This window comes from Bison bison, unplaced genomic scaffold (assembly GCF_000754665.1).
Source record: "Bison bison bison isolate TAMUID 2011002044 unplaced genomic scaffold, Bison_UMD1.0 scf7180017864485, whole genome shotgun sequence".
Taxonomy (NCBI): domain Eukaryota; kingdom Metazoa; phylum Chordata; class Mammalia; order Artiodactyla; family Bovidae; genus Bison; species Bison bison.
The window spans coordinates 556,614-575,256 of NW_011495045.1; the positions used below are offsets into that span (position 1 = coordinate 556,614).

Below are 18,643 nucleotides of genomic sequence, written 5' to 3' on the forward strand. Positions count from 1 at the left end.
CACAAGGCAAAAAAAAAAAAAAAGAATGATGGAATTCCATCCAAGGGGCTGCACACTGCCTCACTGCTGCTTAATGTGAGGGAGATAATCTTGTTTCTCTAGAGGCCCACAAATGGTTTATTTGTATGATTTCACATTTCTAATCCATGTATCAAGTCCTCCAGAGCCTCTTTTCCTATGGATTCTCATTATTTAGAAGGACCCATTTACTAGGCCAAATACCTGTTGATGAGTTAATTTCCACCTGACTGCCAGTGCTCCTAATTGGGAACTTCAATAGAGCAACTAAAAATTTTTAAAATGTCATTTCAGAAAGTACATGTGATGTTGGAAACATTCAGTAGTCTGCTGTTCTTTATGGCCATTCAGATGAAAGTATTTCATTTAAGAAAGTTGTTTTGATCCAAGAATTGTGATTATTTTGTATGTGTCTTTCCTCACCAGTAGTGTATTTCTTGTTTATTATAGGATTCCTTCAAGCAAGAATTAACTTTCAGTAGCAAATTCATTGAAACTGTTCAAAATAAGCTACTTTTCTCTTCCTGTTTCAAAAGAAGATATCAGAGTCACAAATTTAAGATGATGGAGTAGTGTACAGGTACCACACCCCCACCCCACAAACAGGAGACCACAGGGTCCTAGGTACATCTCCTGTTTTCAAGGCCTTATCACTGCTGAATGGATTCCCCTAACAAAGACGCACGAGACAGGAGCTCACTTTTATTTGGTAGAGATAGGATTCATTTTGAATAATTTACATTGGGTGGCTATTCTTGTGCAAACTAGGGGATGAATGTTAAATGATAAAAGTGATCATTTTTGCCTTATGGAAGGACATTGCTGTGAATTCAGCCATAAACTTCACTCTGCAGCATATTAGTAAATAACAGTAACAGAAAATGTTGGAAATAGAATATGAGTAAGTAGCTCTTGTGTATTTATTCACTTTTTGTTCCTGGACAGGGACATGAACCCTGGGCCCTGTATAAGACTGTATAAGTAGCTCTTATGTTAAATCAGATTCTTCCAGTGCTTAAGCAAGGCATTCATCTTTGAAACTGCAGTAGTTCCTTTTGGAACATGATCAAGAAGCTGTGATTGAAAAAAGAGAAACAAACACAAAAAACCTGCTATCTGTACATATAGTTATTAAAAATAGGAGATGGTGGGAATTCCCTGACAAGCCAGCGGTTAGGACTCTGTGCTTTGAGTGTGGGCCTTGGTTCAATTCCTGGGCAGAGAACTATGATCCAGCAAGCCATGCAGCGTGGCAAACACACACACACACAAAAGCACACACATATGAAAGAACAGGAGATGTGACAGTATTTTCTTTTTTTAGTCTTGAGAATTTGATTGTTAAATTCCTATACAATATAGCAGAGCTTTACAGTAGTGATTTGAGAATCTTCCATAAGAACTAAGAAAACTAAGGATAGTGTTATGAAGAATAAATCAAACTATCTTCCTAAATAAAACTAAGACTGTTGGTTTGATGATTCAAGTTAGGAAATAACAAAACAAGCTGCGCTTTAAACCCTCTGAACATAGGGTTCAGGTGGTAAAGAATATATGGCAGTAATTCTTCTAAGAATAGGAACAGAAGGATAGGATTAAAGAAAGCAAATGGGATCTGCCACATAGGTATATTTGAGATGCCTTCATTCCAAGCATGCGGTCAGAAAGGAGATAAAATTAAAAGAAGGAAAAGTACTATAAATCCAAAAGTTCCTATTCCTAAACACAGAATGGAAAGGGACACACCTTTCTCCCTTTCTCCCTCCTTCCTTTCTTTCTTTTTTCCTAAACCAACTACTGATTAGCTTCAGTTCAGTTCAGTTCAGTTGCTCAGTCATGTCCAACTCTTTGCAACCCCATGAATCGCAGCACTCCAGGCCTCCCTGTCCATCACCAACTCCCAGAGTTCACTCAGACTCAAGTCCATCGAGTCAGTGATGCCATCCAGCCATCTCATCCTCTGTCATCCCCTTCTTCTCCTGCCCCCAATCCCTCCCAGCATCAGAGTCTTTTCCAATGAGTCAACTCTTCGCATGAGGTGGCCAAAGTACTAGAGTTTCAGCTTTAGCATCATTCCTTTCAAAGAAGGAATTCCTTCCCAGGCCTAATCTCCTTCAGAATGTAGGAGATCTCTTAAGGTTGGATCTCTTAAGAGCATTTAAAGATCCACTTCTTAATTTCTTCCTTTTCAGGGTAAACATGACAAACGACTTTAACATTCTTCCCAAATATTTAATCATTTTTATTGTTCTCTGGACCTTAAGCAGTTTTCCCACAAACTTTATAATTAACACACTGAAATAGATTCAAACATTTAAGGAATGATCTCCTGGTAGGTAGCATTTGATGATGAGGAACAGCCATCCTGAGGTGCTCATATGGAGGTTTTGCTGATCTGGTCCTTTCATGAGGAAGCAACTTGGGTACTTGTTCTCATCAAAATAAGACTTCCAAATTAAGAGGTAGCACTGATGTTTCCTTCTCTGACCATGCCTTAGGTTTATGATCTAAATGCAAAATAAATAGTATCTGGCAAAACATGGTTTGATCTGATGACTGGCTGGAAAATACCTCACATACAAAGAAAGTACAGTGCCTACCATAACAAGCTGGTTGCTTAATGAAATATTTATGGGCATGTTGGCCAATTAGAAAAACAAGGGGAAAAAATAAAAATATATCCTGAATAGTATGGATAAATAACATAATTGGACTATCAGCCCAGAAATTATGAAAGGGTAAGGAAGCAGTGTATAAAAGTCAGTGCCTGTAATGCAGGAGACCCAGGTTCAATCTCTGGATCTGGAAGATCCCCTGGAAAAGGGAATGGATACCTACTCCAGTATTGCTGCCTGGAGAATTAATGGACAGAGGAGTCTAACAGACTGCAGCCCATGTGGTCACAGAGTCAGACACAACTGAGTGACTAACACTTTCACAACTGAAAGGAGCATTTCTCTTTCATGATTTGTGATATTCTTCCTGTGATTATATGAGAGAGTTGTGATGTACTTTACAGAGCCAGTGAGCCCTAAGAAATGAGACATCATCTTTAACCCCTCATTGTGGGTTTCCACCAGATGTTGTTGTCTTTGACTGTGTGAATATCCTCAGGAGAACTGAAAAAAAGAAATGCATAGAACATGATATCTTTTCTCTCCTTTTGTGTAAGATTGTCTGATGCAAAATAATTCCCCAGGCATTTTCTTCTCATATGCAAGGAGGCCAGTGGGAGAAATCATAGATGGGCTATAAGCCTCTCTACATCTGACTGCTTCCTGCCACCTAGAAGGACACCTCTAGGTCTCAAGCCACATCTTTGTATAGATCTGATGAAGAATTTGCATGGGGGAAATTTTCTGCAGTTTAACTTAATTGGCTTGTACCTAAATAGGGTGAATACAAAGATACTCCTTAAACAGTAATTAGAATCTTTTCTCTAGGCAGATTTAGTACTACAAGAACCTGATTATTATGCAGTCCTAATGTACAGACTTAAAAGAGGCTTCATCTGAGCAGCCGGCCCACATGCTAGACAGACTTTACAGGAAGTAGCACATGGGTACCATAAGGGCAGATATCATGGAAAGCTTTATTTTTGACTTAGTAATAGGATTAATGCCAACCAGTTATTAATATCATTACCATTTGGCTGATAACCAGTTAATAAGGATATTGCTCAATCTTTTCTTCTGTCATAGCTATCCAATAGTTGGAAAAATAGAAAATTTTTTCAAGAGAGCGAGTTGAAGTTGTGTATAATTTCTTACTCATCTAATTAAAATGTTCCATTAATTATTTTCAGGGTTACGTTTTTTAGAAGCTGGTAATCTAAATCTTAACAGATCTTAGAACATATTTGACTAAAACAGTTGAATTGCAGACTTCACAACACAGTAAATCCATTTTTTTGTCTTTCAGTAGAATCTGACTTCATATAGAAATTTTATATCTACTTGTTTGTAGTGATTTTTGGTGATCACTGTTATAACTTTTCTTTTTTCTTAAAATAATATATACATATTAAAAAAGAAAATTACTTAACCAGAAAAGCAAGTAAAAATTACTCATAATTCTATTACCCAGACAAACCTCTGTTAACCTTTTTGTTGAATATCCTGCCAATCTGTTTCTCCTTGTTTGTGTATCATCATTAAATTTTTTGTTTTATTTATTATAAGAAAAGATATATTATTCCATACATGTTCTTTGGATATTTTATGTTATTAGGTACTCTAGAATCCAATTTTATTATCTACAAAGGATTCTCTCATATTTTAGTGTAGCGGTTTTGGTTACTTATATGTTTCCTCTGTTCCCTTTGCATTTATATGATATAAACTTCATGCTTTTGTACAAGTTAGTTTGTTGGAATTGTTGTTTTTAACTTAAGCTGTTCGAAGTATTGGAGCCAGAGCAATTGAACAAAGGAACACAATTAAGGTATTTGTTCAAATCAGGGAATCATCACATCACAGAGGCTTAACTACACTAATTAATTAGTTAACTACACTAATTCATCTGAATGACCCTGGATCACCTTATGTTAGAATTGGAGGAAATTAGTGAACGTGTGAGAAAAATATCTTTTAGAAATGACACCAATAAGAAGTATTATAAATAATTCTGCCTTTTAGGAAAACAACTCTACCTTCTAGGGAAACTCTAGTATTCAAAGAAGATGAGTTGAATACAAGTTCCTGGATAATAAATCTTTACCTCTATAGCCTGAGTCATTTGAGACTCCTAACAGTATCATGAAGTAGTAGACATATTAAAAACTAAATATGTGGACTTACATATTAAATATGTAAATATGTAGATTCACATATTAAATATGTAGACTTGTATTAAAAACTAAAAGTTGCCATAAAATGCAAATTCACATGTGCCAGAGACATTGTGGATAAGTACATGATTGGTGACGATATATTTTATAGTTTGTCCCCTAAAGTATAGTTCCAATACTTTATTGGAGTGAGATAGGGTGTACAATGAAGAAGACTTTGTTTAGCAGGAGCCCGGAACAAACTTGTCAAGAGGGGGAGTTTTGGAAAGTTTAAATCAGAGAATGTTGGAGAACCAAAGGTCAACATGCTTGTTCAGTGAGCTGATAAGGAGGCATTCTGGCACATCCAAGAAGTATTGGGATTGGTCAGCAGAAAAGACAGGTGGCCACACAATTGAGCCTTAAAGAGGACAATAGTACCAAAACAAAAGCAGAGGAAAGGAGAAAAATGGGAGCAAGGGAAGAAATAAACAGCAGCCAAAAAAGGCACCAAGGAAAAACTGGAAATTTACTAGGATGAGTTGAGAGGCTATTCATGGAGGCAGAAGATGAGAGTTGCTGTAGCATGTTCTTCCCCATGGCTATAGGAGAGACAGCTTCTAAAACACAAGGGTTCTGTATTCAAGGTACTGATTTGTTTTAAAAAATATTTTTAGCCAAAGGTAGGAAAAGAAAGGATTCCCATGCTTCACCCTCTGTTGGTGTATCAAATTGACTAGAATAGGCATTCTGGAGCTTGCTGTCATAGTAGGTATGTCCTTACAGACCTAGGGCTTCACTCCTGATGATGGATTTTGTAGCTACCTCAAATAAAGTAACATGGGATTGAAATAATGAAATATGCGTGTGAACCCAAGAAGTCTAATGGTTGGTTTTCTTCTGGGCTTGTTGCTTGCTGGTGGTGGCTGCTTTCTATTCTCTTCCAGAGTTCCGTTGGAAGAGTGCTGTCTTTTATTTTTGACAGAATGCTGATCCAGGTGTGCCTGTTTTTTTATTGTAAATTTTTGTGGCGTTGCCTGAAATTTGTAATGAGAAAACTGACTGGAAGATGTGAACTGCAACGAATCTGTTATAATACCAAGCCTGGAGCTTCTAGAACCATGAAAATTGGTAAGCATGAAACAAAGAAGTAAGCACAATGTAGACTTTCTGTAATTGAGGATACAGTGTTATATTTCAGTACAATAATTGTAAACCACTTGTAAAAGATAATATTTGAATAGCTTTTAAAATTATCTCTTTTCCAGAAACATCACTGAGAGATTCAAAAAGTAAGGTAAGTAAAATTGTTTCTGTATTTTTCAGCAACTTCTCACTTGGAGGCTTACCTCCAATCATCCAAAAGTAAAAATTTTAAGAAACAAAATATACCTCTGGCTATGGGCTTCCCTGGTGGCTCAGATGGTAGAGAGTCTGCCTGCAATGCAGGAGACCCAGGTTCAATCCCTGGGTCAGGAATATTGCCTGGAGAAAGAAATAGCAACCCCCTCTAGTATTCTTGCCTGGGAAATCCCATGGACAGAGGAGCCTGGCAGGCTACAGTCCATGCAGTCACGAAGAGGTGGACACAACTGAGCGACTGAGCACATGTATACTAAGGCAAACTGAGAAGAAAGAATTTTTTCCCATCACAAACCACTGTGCTTTTTATCTAAAAGCAGGTACTCATGAATTTCCAGACAGATTTATGCTGCACATATTACTTCATTGTTGAATTCATCCCTTTTTATATCTCATTCCAAATCATAAATATTCCATGGAAATAAGAGAAGTGTTATCTCTCTGCTACTTCCTCAATATCCAAATCATTTAACTTTATACTCAAGATTTTCCAAGCCACTATGCTAGCATTTCTAGCACATAGTTAAGCACCCGCATAAGAAAGAAAAATTTGTTTCTTAAGATTCTTGAATATTTAACTTTGACATCCTTAAGACTGTATCTCCTATGTACTTCACACAGTCATAGACATATACTCATTAACAATGGAAACCATGTGTATTCAGTGAGAAAAAGAAAATATAATATTTCTATGTGAGTAACTTGAAACAGATGGAAGTGGTAAAAAAAACAAGCTTATGTATTTTTGTTTTATGTTTATTACCTTATTCAGAAAAACACCAAATTTACTAGAATTTAAAGACTACATGAATTTTTGTTTTTAAGCTTTAAACAAATATTTGAAGCCCCAATTTAATTAGACCCCACTTAAGATACTAGTGTTCATGACAAGGGAACTGATTTAAACTTGTTTTCTAGCTATTACAGACTTCAGTGAGTGTTCATCCTGATGCTATTGAAAAAACTATAGACGACATCATGGAACTGAAAAAAATTAACCCCGACATAAATCCACAGTAAGAATATGTTCATCATGTTATAAATATAAAACAGAAGTCACATGCCACATACTTAGTATTTCTAAATATGCTGTTTCTAAATACTTTCTCACACACGCTTTCTCTCTCTCTCTGTCCTTTCTCTGCCCCAGATAATTATCTGCATGTTTTGACTTTCAGGTGAAAAATAAAGAAAAAAGATGCCTTTTTCATTTTTGTAAATAGCAGCAACTTTGTAATTCTGTTGTGATTTATGTTTATGCTTTGAGGTGCAATGAATGTAAGAAATCTGATGGACGCCCTTGATATCAGAAGATGAAATAAAGGGTGCCCATCCATCAACAGTCACTCCATATGCTGCCTATGTTTTACATTAACAGTAAATGTACAAATTGTAAATGTGCCTGAGCTGACTCTGCTCTATGAAGAATATTTCTTCAGTTCATGACAGACTGTTAATCTTGGAGACAGTTATTACCTGCTTGTGAAGAAGACAGACATGTGTGGGAGGAGAGATGACTTTTATATGAAGACTTTAGAATTTTGTAATTAGTTGTCTTATCTTGGAAGTATTAAAATGCATTTGGAAATGTATATGATATTTAAAATTAGCTTTATATTTTCCATTGGGTACAGGAATTTTTCTGTAAAATTTTAGTCTAAGGATATTGGGTAGAATAAATTCTGTATGCAGATACAGTCAGATACAGTTTAGGTAGGTAACAGTCAAACTGTCTTTTAGATGTGCATACTTAAGAACTTCAGATGTTACATTCAGAGTGCACTTAGCATAGGTCTTTTATGTTGGAGGGATTCCAGGTACTAGATAATTGCTCATCACAAAACTCCATTTCCACATGGTATCCATAGCATTCTTCTGCAGATGCTTCAGCTAATTAGCTGCTTTCCCTTATTCAGCTTTATTAAATATGATTTAATTATATAGTAAATGTCTTTTTGAAACCTACTGACTTATTTCTCTGAAATAGTGGTAAGAATGCAATTCATTTAAAATTTAAGATTACAATTAGGCATGAGAGATATATTAGACCTATAGAGATTGGGTTAGATTTAATAGCAAATCTTTTCTGTCTCTTTTATGAAAGTTATATATTTCATTCAGAAGTGTTTCCTTACCATCTATTCTTTTTATTTCCTTTAGGAAGAAAAAACTTTTATAGGTAGTATTTAATTGTGGTTTTGGACCGTGAATTTTAAATCATTATAACTGGGCTCAAACACAGCTTCATTAATCAAAATAGGAACCATTACAATCAACACATTTTTGCCAATGAGAAATGTTTGTTTATTCCTATAGCATACAAACCCATGCTTTGGGATTTGACAAACCCTTGGAAAGCATTTTCTGCCTCCTGCTGATTGTAGAAGCGTTTTCCTTGCAAAAAGTTGTTGAGTTGCTTGAAAAAGTAGTAGTTTACTTTGAGAGGTCAGGTGAACATAGTGGATAAGCAGAACTTCGTAGCCCAGTTTGTTCAACTTTTGAGGTCTTGGTTGTGCAACATGTGGTTGGGCATTGTCGTGGAGAATTGGGCCCTTTCTGTAGGCCAGTGCTGGTTGCAGGCATTGCAGTTTTCGGTGCAAATCTTCAGTTTGCTGAGCATACTTCTCAGATGTAATGGTTTCGCCGGGATTCAGAAAGCTGTAGTGGATCAGATCAGCAGCAGACCGTCAAACAGTGATCATGACCTTTTTTTCATGCAAGTTTGCCTGTGAGAAGTGCTTTGTAGCTTCTTCTGGTTCAGCCATTGAACTGGTTGTTGCCAGTTGTCATATAAAATCCACTTTCATCACACATCACAATCCAATCAAGAAAAGCTTTGCTGTTGTTACATAGAATAAAACACTTCAAAATGACAATTTTTGATTTGCAGTCAGTTCATGAGGTATCCACTTATCGAGCTTATTCACCTTTCCAATTTGCTTCAAATCCTGAATGACCATAAAATGGTTGATGTTGAGTTCTTCGCCAACTTCTTGTGTTAAAAGGGTCAGCTTCGACGATTGCTCTCAGTTGGTCATTGTCAGCTTCCAGTGACTGACCATTGCGCTCCTCAGTTCCAAGGCTCTCATCTTCTTTGCAAAACTTCTTGAACCACCACTGCACTGTATGTTCATTAGCAGTTCCTGGGCCAAATGCAGTGAGTTGTCTCCATTGCTTTACAATCCATTTAAACTCGAATGAGAAAATTGTTCAGATTTGCTTTTTGCCTAAACATCATTTCCACAGTGTCAAATAAATTTAAAATAAAAAGCATCTAATAAGTCATTAGCAAAAAACGTAAAGCAAGAAATGTGCATTAAAATGATGTATAACATGGCCACATTTATTTAAGACTGTATTCCAATATCAAATGGCAAATTTCAACAATGCAGAAATTAGGGTTAGGGTTAGCGTTTAGGGTTATGGTTAGACCCTGACCCAATAGATTGTATTTTACAGCCGAATATGAATTTTAGTGTTTTTTTTTTCCAGTTTGACATTGACAAAATGTGATCTTTAAAAAATTAAATAATTTTCTGGAAAAAAAATCAAGAAATAGAGCTGGGGGAATTACCATGTAATCTATCAAGCCATCACTACTATTAACCTTACTTTGTTTTATACATTTTTTCAGGTGCCACTTATGGTGGTGGTAAGAATTACTACTGTAAAATTGAATTGGCTCCCTTGTTCTCTTTTTTATTTTTCCCACTCTCCTCTTTCCTCCAAATTAACTGTCTTCTCTGTCCTCTGTTGATTTTCTGGGTGATGAGTACCACTGTGCCTTTTTCCTAAGTTTAAATATCAGATTTAGGTTTTTTTTTAAATTGAACATTCAGTTTTATATCAGTTTAGTGTTCTGGGTTATCTGACACTGCCCTTTGTGTTTGAAATAAACATACAGTCCTAAAATAAGATTTTCTATTGCCCTCAACTTTGAGTTAAACTCTATACATCTCTTCCCTCTCAAAAAAGATGGTTATGACACTGTCGTTGTGATTATGATGACCCCCCATTCCAACAAAAAATGTTTAAATTTAGTGAGTGAATTAGAAGTCAGAGTATATTGAGCAGTAATTCTTGGCTTGCATCATATGAAATTGCTATTGTTGAATCACAAAGTTGAATGACTATAAGGAAACTAGCAGCCATCAAATGAATACAGGAGGGTAATTTATGTAACAGTAATTTATGGAAAAACAGGATCTTGGTGATTATTTAGTCACCTGTTTAATGAACTCGTAATGTTATTTGACTGCTTAAGGAGACTCTATTTCACATTTTGTGTTATAGGAGAGAAAAACAGCATTCAGATCACAGGAAATAATGATCATCTCTATGTCATGCTTGCCAGGTTGATTTTTGTTCCAGTGATATGTTTTAAGGGGACTGATAATCAAACAAACTGTACATTCAGAGAAGACTGAGCAAGATAGTAAAACATCTGAAAACCATGTCCCATGAGAAGGAACTGCAGAAAGTGGGGATTTGAGATAAGACCCTGGAGATGAGACTGGAAGAAAGAATTCGTCTTAAAATTTATAGACGTGGCAGGGAAATGTGGAAATATATTTTCTCTGAGAACAGCATTTGAACCATTTTGTAATAAAGCACATTTGGTTTCAGCATAAGAAAAAGCATTCAGACAAGTAGAGTGGTTCGAATGAAATGGGAAATGTAAAGTAGTGAGTTCTTTCTCTTGGCATTGACTTATCTGTCAGGGGTGCTTGCAAGCAGAAGTGTTTTAATTTTTGTTGCTTTCATTTGTTTTGAAATTTCTCTTACCCCTAAGCCCCTGGGACGATTTCTTTCTCTCACACTAAATAGCTGCCCACACACACCCTTCTGAAGAGTTTCTGATATATCTACCTAAGGGAGTAAAATGATCCCTAAGAAACTATGACCACCTGTATTTTCTACATCTTTCAAGTCACCTGCATAAAGAGCTCCCATGTTTTTAAGCCATATTATTGCAATTTGACTTAAGAAAAGACTGGAATGAGAGGTAAATTTTAACTGACTTCCACAATCGTCCATGTGGAGTTTCAGTTAAAAATTGTGCTTCTATTAGATCCTATTTGAGCAATTTCCTAAATATTATATAAATATGAAAAGCCCTATTGTACATACATTAAGTGAACAAACGCCAAAGAATATGTTTTGTTTTTCCTCATATGTGTTTCTTCTATTTTTTAACACCTTAGATTGGGAATCTCTCTTCAGGCTTGCCTTCTGCAAATTGTTGGCTACAGAAACCTTATTGCAGATGTGGAAAAACTGCGCAGAGAATCCTACGATTCTGATAATCCCCAACATGAAGAAATGCTTTTGAAGGTCAGTCCTTGAACACATTTCAGTTCTTTACTTAGGTCAGCTGTTTGTCAAGCCCGTACTGTGTGCTAGGCACCGGTCTGGATGTGGGGGAAACCAGGGTAAATATGACACGAACACTGAAATAATAGGTAAAACCTACTTTTTCTTGCTAGTTCAGATGTTGAAGGTAAATTTTTCAGTAGAAAATCCATGTGAGAAGTTAAAGCCAATTTTCATGTGTAATCTAAAAAGGCATGAGAGGTGATTTATATGGCCTCTCACATTTGGCTCAAGTTTAGATTATTTAGAGCTTCCCTGGTGGCCCAGATGGTATAAGGAATATGCCTGCAATGCACGAGGCCTGGGTTCGATCCCCGGGTTGGGAAGATCCCCTGGAGAAGGGAATGACAACCCACTCCAGTATTCTTGCCTGGAAAATTTCATGGACAGAGGAGCCTGGTGGGCTACAGTCCATGAGGTTGCAAAGAGTCAGACACAGCTGAGCAACTATAATACTTTCACATTCACTTAGATTGTTTAACTGTGTCAAAAACCAATAGAAATAGCATTAGTCAAAGAGTGACCTAGGATTTCCACTTATGGCTTTTAGTAGACGTCAAAGAAGATGAAGTTGGTTTCTGCTTCCACAATAGCTCCCTGGGGAAATTACCGAAGATCTTAATGAGGATTATTTATTCATGTAACTTGGAGAGTATTAAAGAATAGGTAAAAGTTTATATATGGTGTATTAAAGCTGTTTGAAGAATAATATGCAGTTTTAAACACTCCTTCTGGGCTGTCAAAGCAAAATCTTCAAAATCTTATCTGATCTGATACTATATTATGACACATCAATAAAACTTTAAAAAATGAAGACAAGTCTTTAGAACTATTCATCTGAAATGTTTTATAAATTCATTTCTGAAAATAGATGCTCTTTAAGTTGGAGTGCTTCTTTGTCCTTTCCTAGAATTCAAAATGGCGGTAATGAAATTGGAAGAAAACATTTGTTTAGCCGCTTTAACTTATTTTATTGAAAAATGTAAATAGAAACTATAATTTGAAAAGTGTATCCTTTTGTGATTTTGTGCGTAGTATATATTTTTGTGTATGTAAATGCTTAAGCAGATGACTCATTTATCCCTACTAATTAGTGCTAGATCTGATGTCAGTCATTAAAAGTAACAATAGTTTTATTCTTAACAATAGTTTCTTCTTTTTCTCCTCTGCTTACTTTTAGCTACTTAGTGGCTGAGCTTCATCTCTTTGGTTAGTTTTTTCCTGTGTTCTGCTAGGGATAGTCAACTTTAATTAAAGGAACTCAAAGGTGGGAAATAAGAGGTGATGAAAGAGAAAAGACATGTTGTAGTTAACGCACTGGCCATATGCTCCTGAGCAGTTCATTAAAATGACTAAAATGCCCTCTGAATCAATGACATTTGGGTACCTGATATACATCATCTTAGTTGATCTGTTGTTTGTGTCCTGGCACACAGGTTTTCAGCAAATACAAGTGAATGAATGAATTATTGAAGTCATAGATACAGATCAAGAACTTTTATGATACAATTTGAGTATGTCAGTGTTATTTTTATAGTCATAACTATATGAGATAGGCAGGGGGACGATTTTTGTTGTTATTTAGTAGCTAAGTTGTGTCTGACTCTTTTGTGACCATGCGTACTGTAGCCTGCTGGGCTTCTCTATCCATGGGGTTTCCCAGACAAGAATACTGGAGTAGGTTGCCATTTCCTTCTCCAGGGGATCTTCCTAACCCAGGGATCAAAGCTGTGTCTCCTGCATTGGCAGGTGGATTCTTGATGGTCGTTATCTTAATTTTTTTCATCATTAACTTTATTTAAAAAACTTTTTATAGAGGTACTGTTGATGTACAATATTATGTTTCAGGTTATACACAATGAAAGTGAAAGTGAAAGTGGCTCAGTTGTGTCCAGCTCTTTGAGACCCCATGGACTATACAGTCCATGGAATTCTCCAGGCCAGAATGCTAGAGTGGGTAGCCTTTCCCTTCTCCAGGGGATCTTCCCCACCCAGGGATTGAACCCAGGTCTCCTGCATTGCAGGAGGATTCTTTACCAACTGAACTATCAGAGACGCTCTAAATAATAATTCATAATTTTCAAAGGTTATACTCCATTTACTTATAAAATATTGGATATATTTCCTGTGCTTTACAAAATATCCTTATAGCTTATTTTATATATAGTAGTTTGTACCTCTTAATGCCCTACCCTTATCTTGCCCCTCCATGCTTCCGTCTCTCAACCGGTAACCACTAGTTCTCTATATCTATGATACTTGTTTAACGTTTTATTTACTAGTTTATTTTTTTAGGTTCCATAGGTAAGTGATATTGTGTAGTATTTTTCTTTCTCTATTTGATTTATTTCACTTAGCATAATATCCTCCAAGTCCATGGGGCTGAATCCCATTGTACGTATAATATATATACCATGTCTTTATCTGTTTATCTGTTGCTGGGCACTTAGTTTGCTTCCGTATCCTGGCAACTGTAAATAATGCTGCTTTGAACATTGTAGTACATGTATCTTTTCAAATTAGTGTTTTCAGGTTTTTTGAACATATATCCAGGAGTGGAATTGCAGAGTCATATAGTAGTTCTACTTTTAGTTTTCTGAGAAACTGCCATACTGTTCTCAGTGGATGCACCAATTTATATTACAACCAACAGTATACGAAGGTTATCTTTTCTCTACATCCTCACCAGCATTTTTTCCTTGTGGTTTTTTTTGATGATCGCCATTTTGACAGGAATGAGGTGATTTCTCACTGTGGTTTTGATTTGCATTTCTCTGAGGATTAATGATGTTGAGCATCTTTTAATGTATCTGTTGGTGAAATATATGCCCTCTTAGAAAAAAATGTTTATTCAAATCTTCTGCCTATTTTTAATCATATTTTAAAAAATTTTTATTGCAGTACAGTTGATGTGCAATGTTATGTTAGTTTCTGGGGGCTTCCTAAGTGGCTCGAGTGGTAAAGAATCCCCCTGCCAATGCAGGATACGCAAGAGACAATAGCTTCTGGTGTACAGCAAAGTGATCCAGTTTCATACACACACATATACATATTCTTTTTCGTATTCCCTTTCATTATGGTTTATTACAGAATACTGAACATAGTTCCCTGTGCTGTACAGTAGGAATTGTTGTTTATCCATTCCATATTTAATAGTTTGCATGTGCTAATTCCAGATTCCCAATCAATCCCTCCTTACCTACCCTCTTGGCAACCACAGATCTGTTTTCTATGTTCTGAGTCTATTTCTATTTCATAAATAAGTTCATTTGCATCACACTTTAGATTTCACTTATAAGTGATACCATATGATATCTGTCTTTCTCACTTACTTCCCTTAGTATGATTATCTCTTTGTTGTTGTTCAGTCAGTCAGTCATGTCTGACTCTCTGCGACCCCATGGACTGCAGCATGCCAGGCTTCCCTGTCCTTCACCATCTCCCAAAACTTGCTGAAACTCATGTCCATTGAGTCAGTGATGCCATCCAATCATTTCCTCTTGTCTTCCCGTTCTCCTCCTGCCTTCAATCTTTCCCAGAATCAGGATCTTTTCCAATGAGTCATTTCTTCCCATCAGGTGGCCAAAGTATTGGAGCTTCAGCTTCAGCATCAGTCCTTCCAATGGATATTCATTCAGGACTGATTTCCTTTAGGATTGACCGGTTTGATCTCCTTGCTGTGATCTCCAAGTGACTCTCAACAGTCTTCTCCAATACCACAGTTTCTGCAAATGGCATTATTTCATTCTTTTATATGGCTGAGTTGTGTTCTATTTTTATCCATTCATTTATCAATGGACAATTATGTTGCTTCTATATCTGGGCTGCTGTAAATATTGCTGCTATGAACATTGAGGTACAGGTATCTTTTCAGATTATACTTTTGTCCAGATATATGCCCAGGAATGGGATTGCTGGATCAGATGACAGGTCTATTTTTAGTCTGTTGAGGAGACGCCACAGTGTTTTCCACAGTAGCTATACCAGTTTACATTCCCACGAACAGTGTAGGAGGATTCTCTTTGCCTAACACCTCTCCAGTGTTTGCTGTTTGTAGATGTTTTAATGATGGGCCATTCTGACCAGAGTGAAGTGATATCTCATTGTGGATTTGATTGGCATTTCTCTAATAATTAATGATGTTGAGCATTTTTTTTCATATGCCTATTGGCCTTCTATATGTTTTCCTTGGAGAAATGTCTGTGTAGATCTTCTGCCTATTTTTTGGTTGGGGTTGTTTGTTGTTTTGTTATTGAGTTGCATGAGCAGTTTGTATATTTTGGAAACTGAGCCCTCGTTGGTTGCATTGTTTGCAAACATATTCTCCCAGTCCATAGATTGTCTTTTCATTCTGTTTATGAAAGCCTTGGCTAGGGAAAAGCTTGTAAGTTTGGTTATTCCCTGTTTATTTATTTTTTCTTGTATTTCCATTGCCTGGGGAGGTTACTGGTGCTGGACTTTGTTTATTGAAAAGTTTTTTTTGTTTTTTTTGTTTTGTATTACTGATTCACTTTAATTACTGGCAATAGAACTATTTATATTTTCTATTTCTTCCCCATTCAGCCCTAGGAGATTGCACTTTCTAGGAATTTGTCCATTCCTTCTAGGTTGTTCATTTCATTGGCATACAGTTGTTTATAGTAGTCTCCTACAATCCTTTACGGGCTTTCCTCGTGGCTCAAATGGTAAAGAGTCTGCCTGCAGTGTGGGAGACCTGGGTTCGATCCCTGAGTCAGGCAGTCCCTTGGAGAAGGAAATGGTAACCCACTCCAGTATTCCTGCCCGGGAAATCCCATGGACAGAGGACCCTGGCAGGCTACAGTCCATGGGGTCACCAAGAGTCGGACATGACTGAGTGACTTCACTTTCTTCACGATCCTTTATGTTCTGTGGTGTCAATTGTACTTACTTGTTTTTTTCCTTGTTGAGTCTAGCTAAAGGTTTATCTATTTTATTTATCTTTTAAAAGAACTAGCTTTTAATTTCATTGATCTTTATATTATTTTCTTTGTCTCTATTTCATTTATTTCTGCTCTGATCTTTATGATTTCTTTACTTCTACTAACTTAGGTTTTTGTTTGTTCTTTTTTTAGTTGCTTTAGATGTAAGATTAGGTCTTTATTTGAGATTTTTTTTATTTCCTGAGGTAAGGTTGTATTGATATAAACTTCCCTCTTGAAACTACTTTTGCTGCATTCCTGGGTTTCAGATCATTGTGCTTTCATTTGTCTTAGGTATTTTTTGATTTTCTCTGATTTCTTCAGTGATCCATTGGTTTTTACTTTTATATTATTGGCCTCCATGTGTTTGTGTTTATTGTAATTTTTCTTGTAGTTTATTGCTAATCTCGTAGCATTCTGATTACAAAAGATGCTGGATACGACTTCAATTTTCTTAAATTTTTAAGGCTGACCTTGTGGCCTAGCATGTGGTTAATCCTGGAACATGTCCCATTGCTCATGAGAGTAACGTATATTCAGCTGCTTTTGAATGGAATGCTCTATAAATATCAGTTAAGTCCATCTGCTCTAATAAGTCATTTAAGGCCTATTTCCTTATGATTTTCTGTCTGGATGATCTGTTTGTTGATGAAAGCAGAGTGTTAAGCCCCCCACTATGATTGTGCTACTGTTGATTTCTCCCTTTATGGTTGTTAGTATTTGCCTTACATATTGAAGTGCCTCCTATATTGGATGCATACATATTTACAACTGTTACACCTCCTTTTTGTACTGGTCCCTTGATCATTATCAGAGAAGGCAATGGCAACCCACTCCAGTATTCTTGCCTGGAGAATCCCAGGGACGGGAGAGCCTGGTGGGCTGCTGTCTATGGGGTTGGACAGAGTCGGACACGACTGAAGTGACTTAGCAGCAGCAGCAGCAGTAGCTTGATCATTATGTAGCATCCTTCTTTGTCACTTATAACAGTCTTTGTTTTAAATTCTATTTTGTCTGATATGAGTATTGCTACTCTAACTTTCCTTTGATTTTCTTTTGCGTGGAATACTTTCTTCCAACGCATCACTTTCAGTCTGTATATATCCCTACATCTGAGGTGGGTCTCCTGTAGACAGCATATATAGGGGTCTTGTTTTAGTATCCACCCAGCCAGTCTGTGTCTTTTTATTGGCACATTTAACCCATTTACATTTAAGGTAATTATTGATATGTGTATTCCTATATCAGTTTTCTTAATTGTTTTGGGTTTGTTTTTATAGGTCTCTTTTTTCCCTTCCTCTTTTATTTTTTGTCTTGTGATGACCATCTTTGGTGTTGTGTTTGGGTTGCTTTTACTTTTCTGTGTGTATCTGTTGTAGTTTGGAGGTTTGCTGTTCCCATAAAGTTGTGCTATAACAGTTCATCTATTTACATGGTTTTTTGTCTGTTTGTTTTTTTTTTTGTAAATTGCTAGTCTCTTTCCCACCTAGAGAAGTTCCTTTTGTTGCATAGTTGATCGGGTGGTTCTCTTAGCTTTTGCTTGTCTGTGAACCTTTTGATTTCTCCATCAAATCTGAATGAGAGCCTTCTGGGTAGAGTATTCTTGGTTATCGGTTCTTCCCTTTCATCCCTTTAAATATTTTGTGCCACTCCTTTCTGTCTTGCAGAGTTTTTCCTGAGAAATCATCTGATAACTTTATGAGAGTCCCCTTGTATGTTATGTATAGTTTTCCCCTTGTTGCTTTTAAGATTTTATCTTTGTCTTTAATTTTTGTCAGTTTGATTACTCTGTGTCTCAGTGTGTTTCTCCTTGGGTTTGTCCTGCCTTGGACTCTCTTCTATATCTTTGTTAACCATTTCTTGCATCTTCTAAATCTTTGCCTCCATTTTCCCCCAACATCCTGTATCATCTTCACTAGCATTATTCTGAATTCTTTTTCTGGAAGATTGCCTATCTCCACTTCATTTAGTTGTTTTTCTGGGATTTCATCTTTTTCTTTCCTCTGGAACATAATCTTCTGTCTTTTCATTTTGTTTAACTTTCTGTGATTGTAGTTTTCTTTCTGGATGCTGCAGGATTTCAGTTCTTTATGCTTCTGTCTGCCCTCTGGTTGACAAGGCAATCTAAGAGGCTTGTGCAAGCTTATTGATGGGAGGGACTGGTGGCTAGTAGAACTGTCTC

General features: G+C 36.5%; 1 protein-coding gene across 3 annotated transcripts in view; it reads left to right on the plus strand.

The window, feature by feature from the left end:
* Positions 1 to 18,643, plus strand: part of ELMOD1 (ELMO/CED-12 domain containing 1) — an 86,590-nt gene that overhangs the window by 34,583 nt on the left and 33,364 nt on the right. For 2 of the 3 annotated variants that reach the window (XM_010862825.1, XM_010862824.1), the window contains 4 exons: positions 5,772 to 5,917; positions 6,055 to 6,083; positions 7,067 to 7,164; positions 11,353 to 11,482. In XM_010862825.1, coding sequence (XP_010861127.1) covers positions 5,772 to 5,917; positions 6,055 to 6,083; positions 7,067 to 7,164; positions 11,353 to 11,482 — 403 coding nt within the window. Of the gene's footprint in view, positions 1 to 5,733; positions 5,918 to 6,054; positions 6,084 to 7,066; positions 7,165 to 11,352; positions 11,483 to 18,643 lie in introns of all 3 variants that reach the window. The other variant, XM_010862826.1, reaches the window with a different exon arrangement.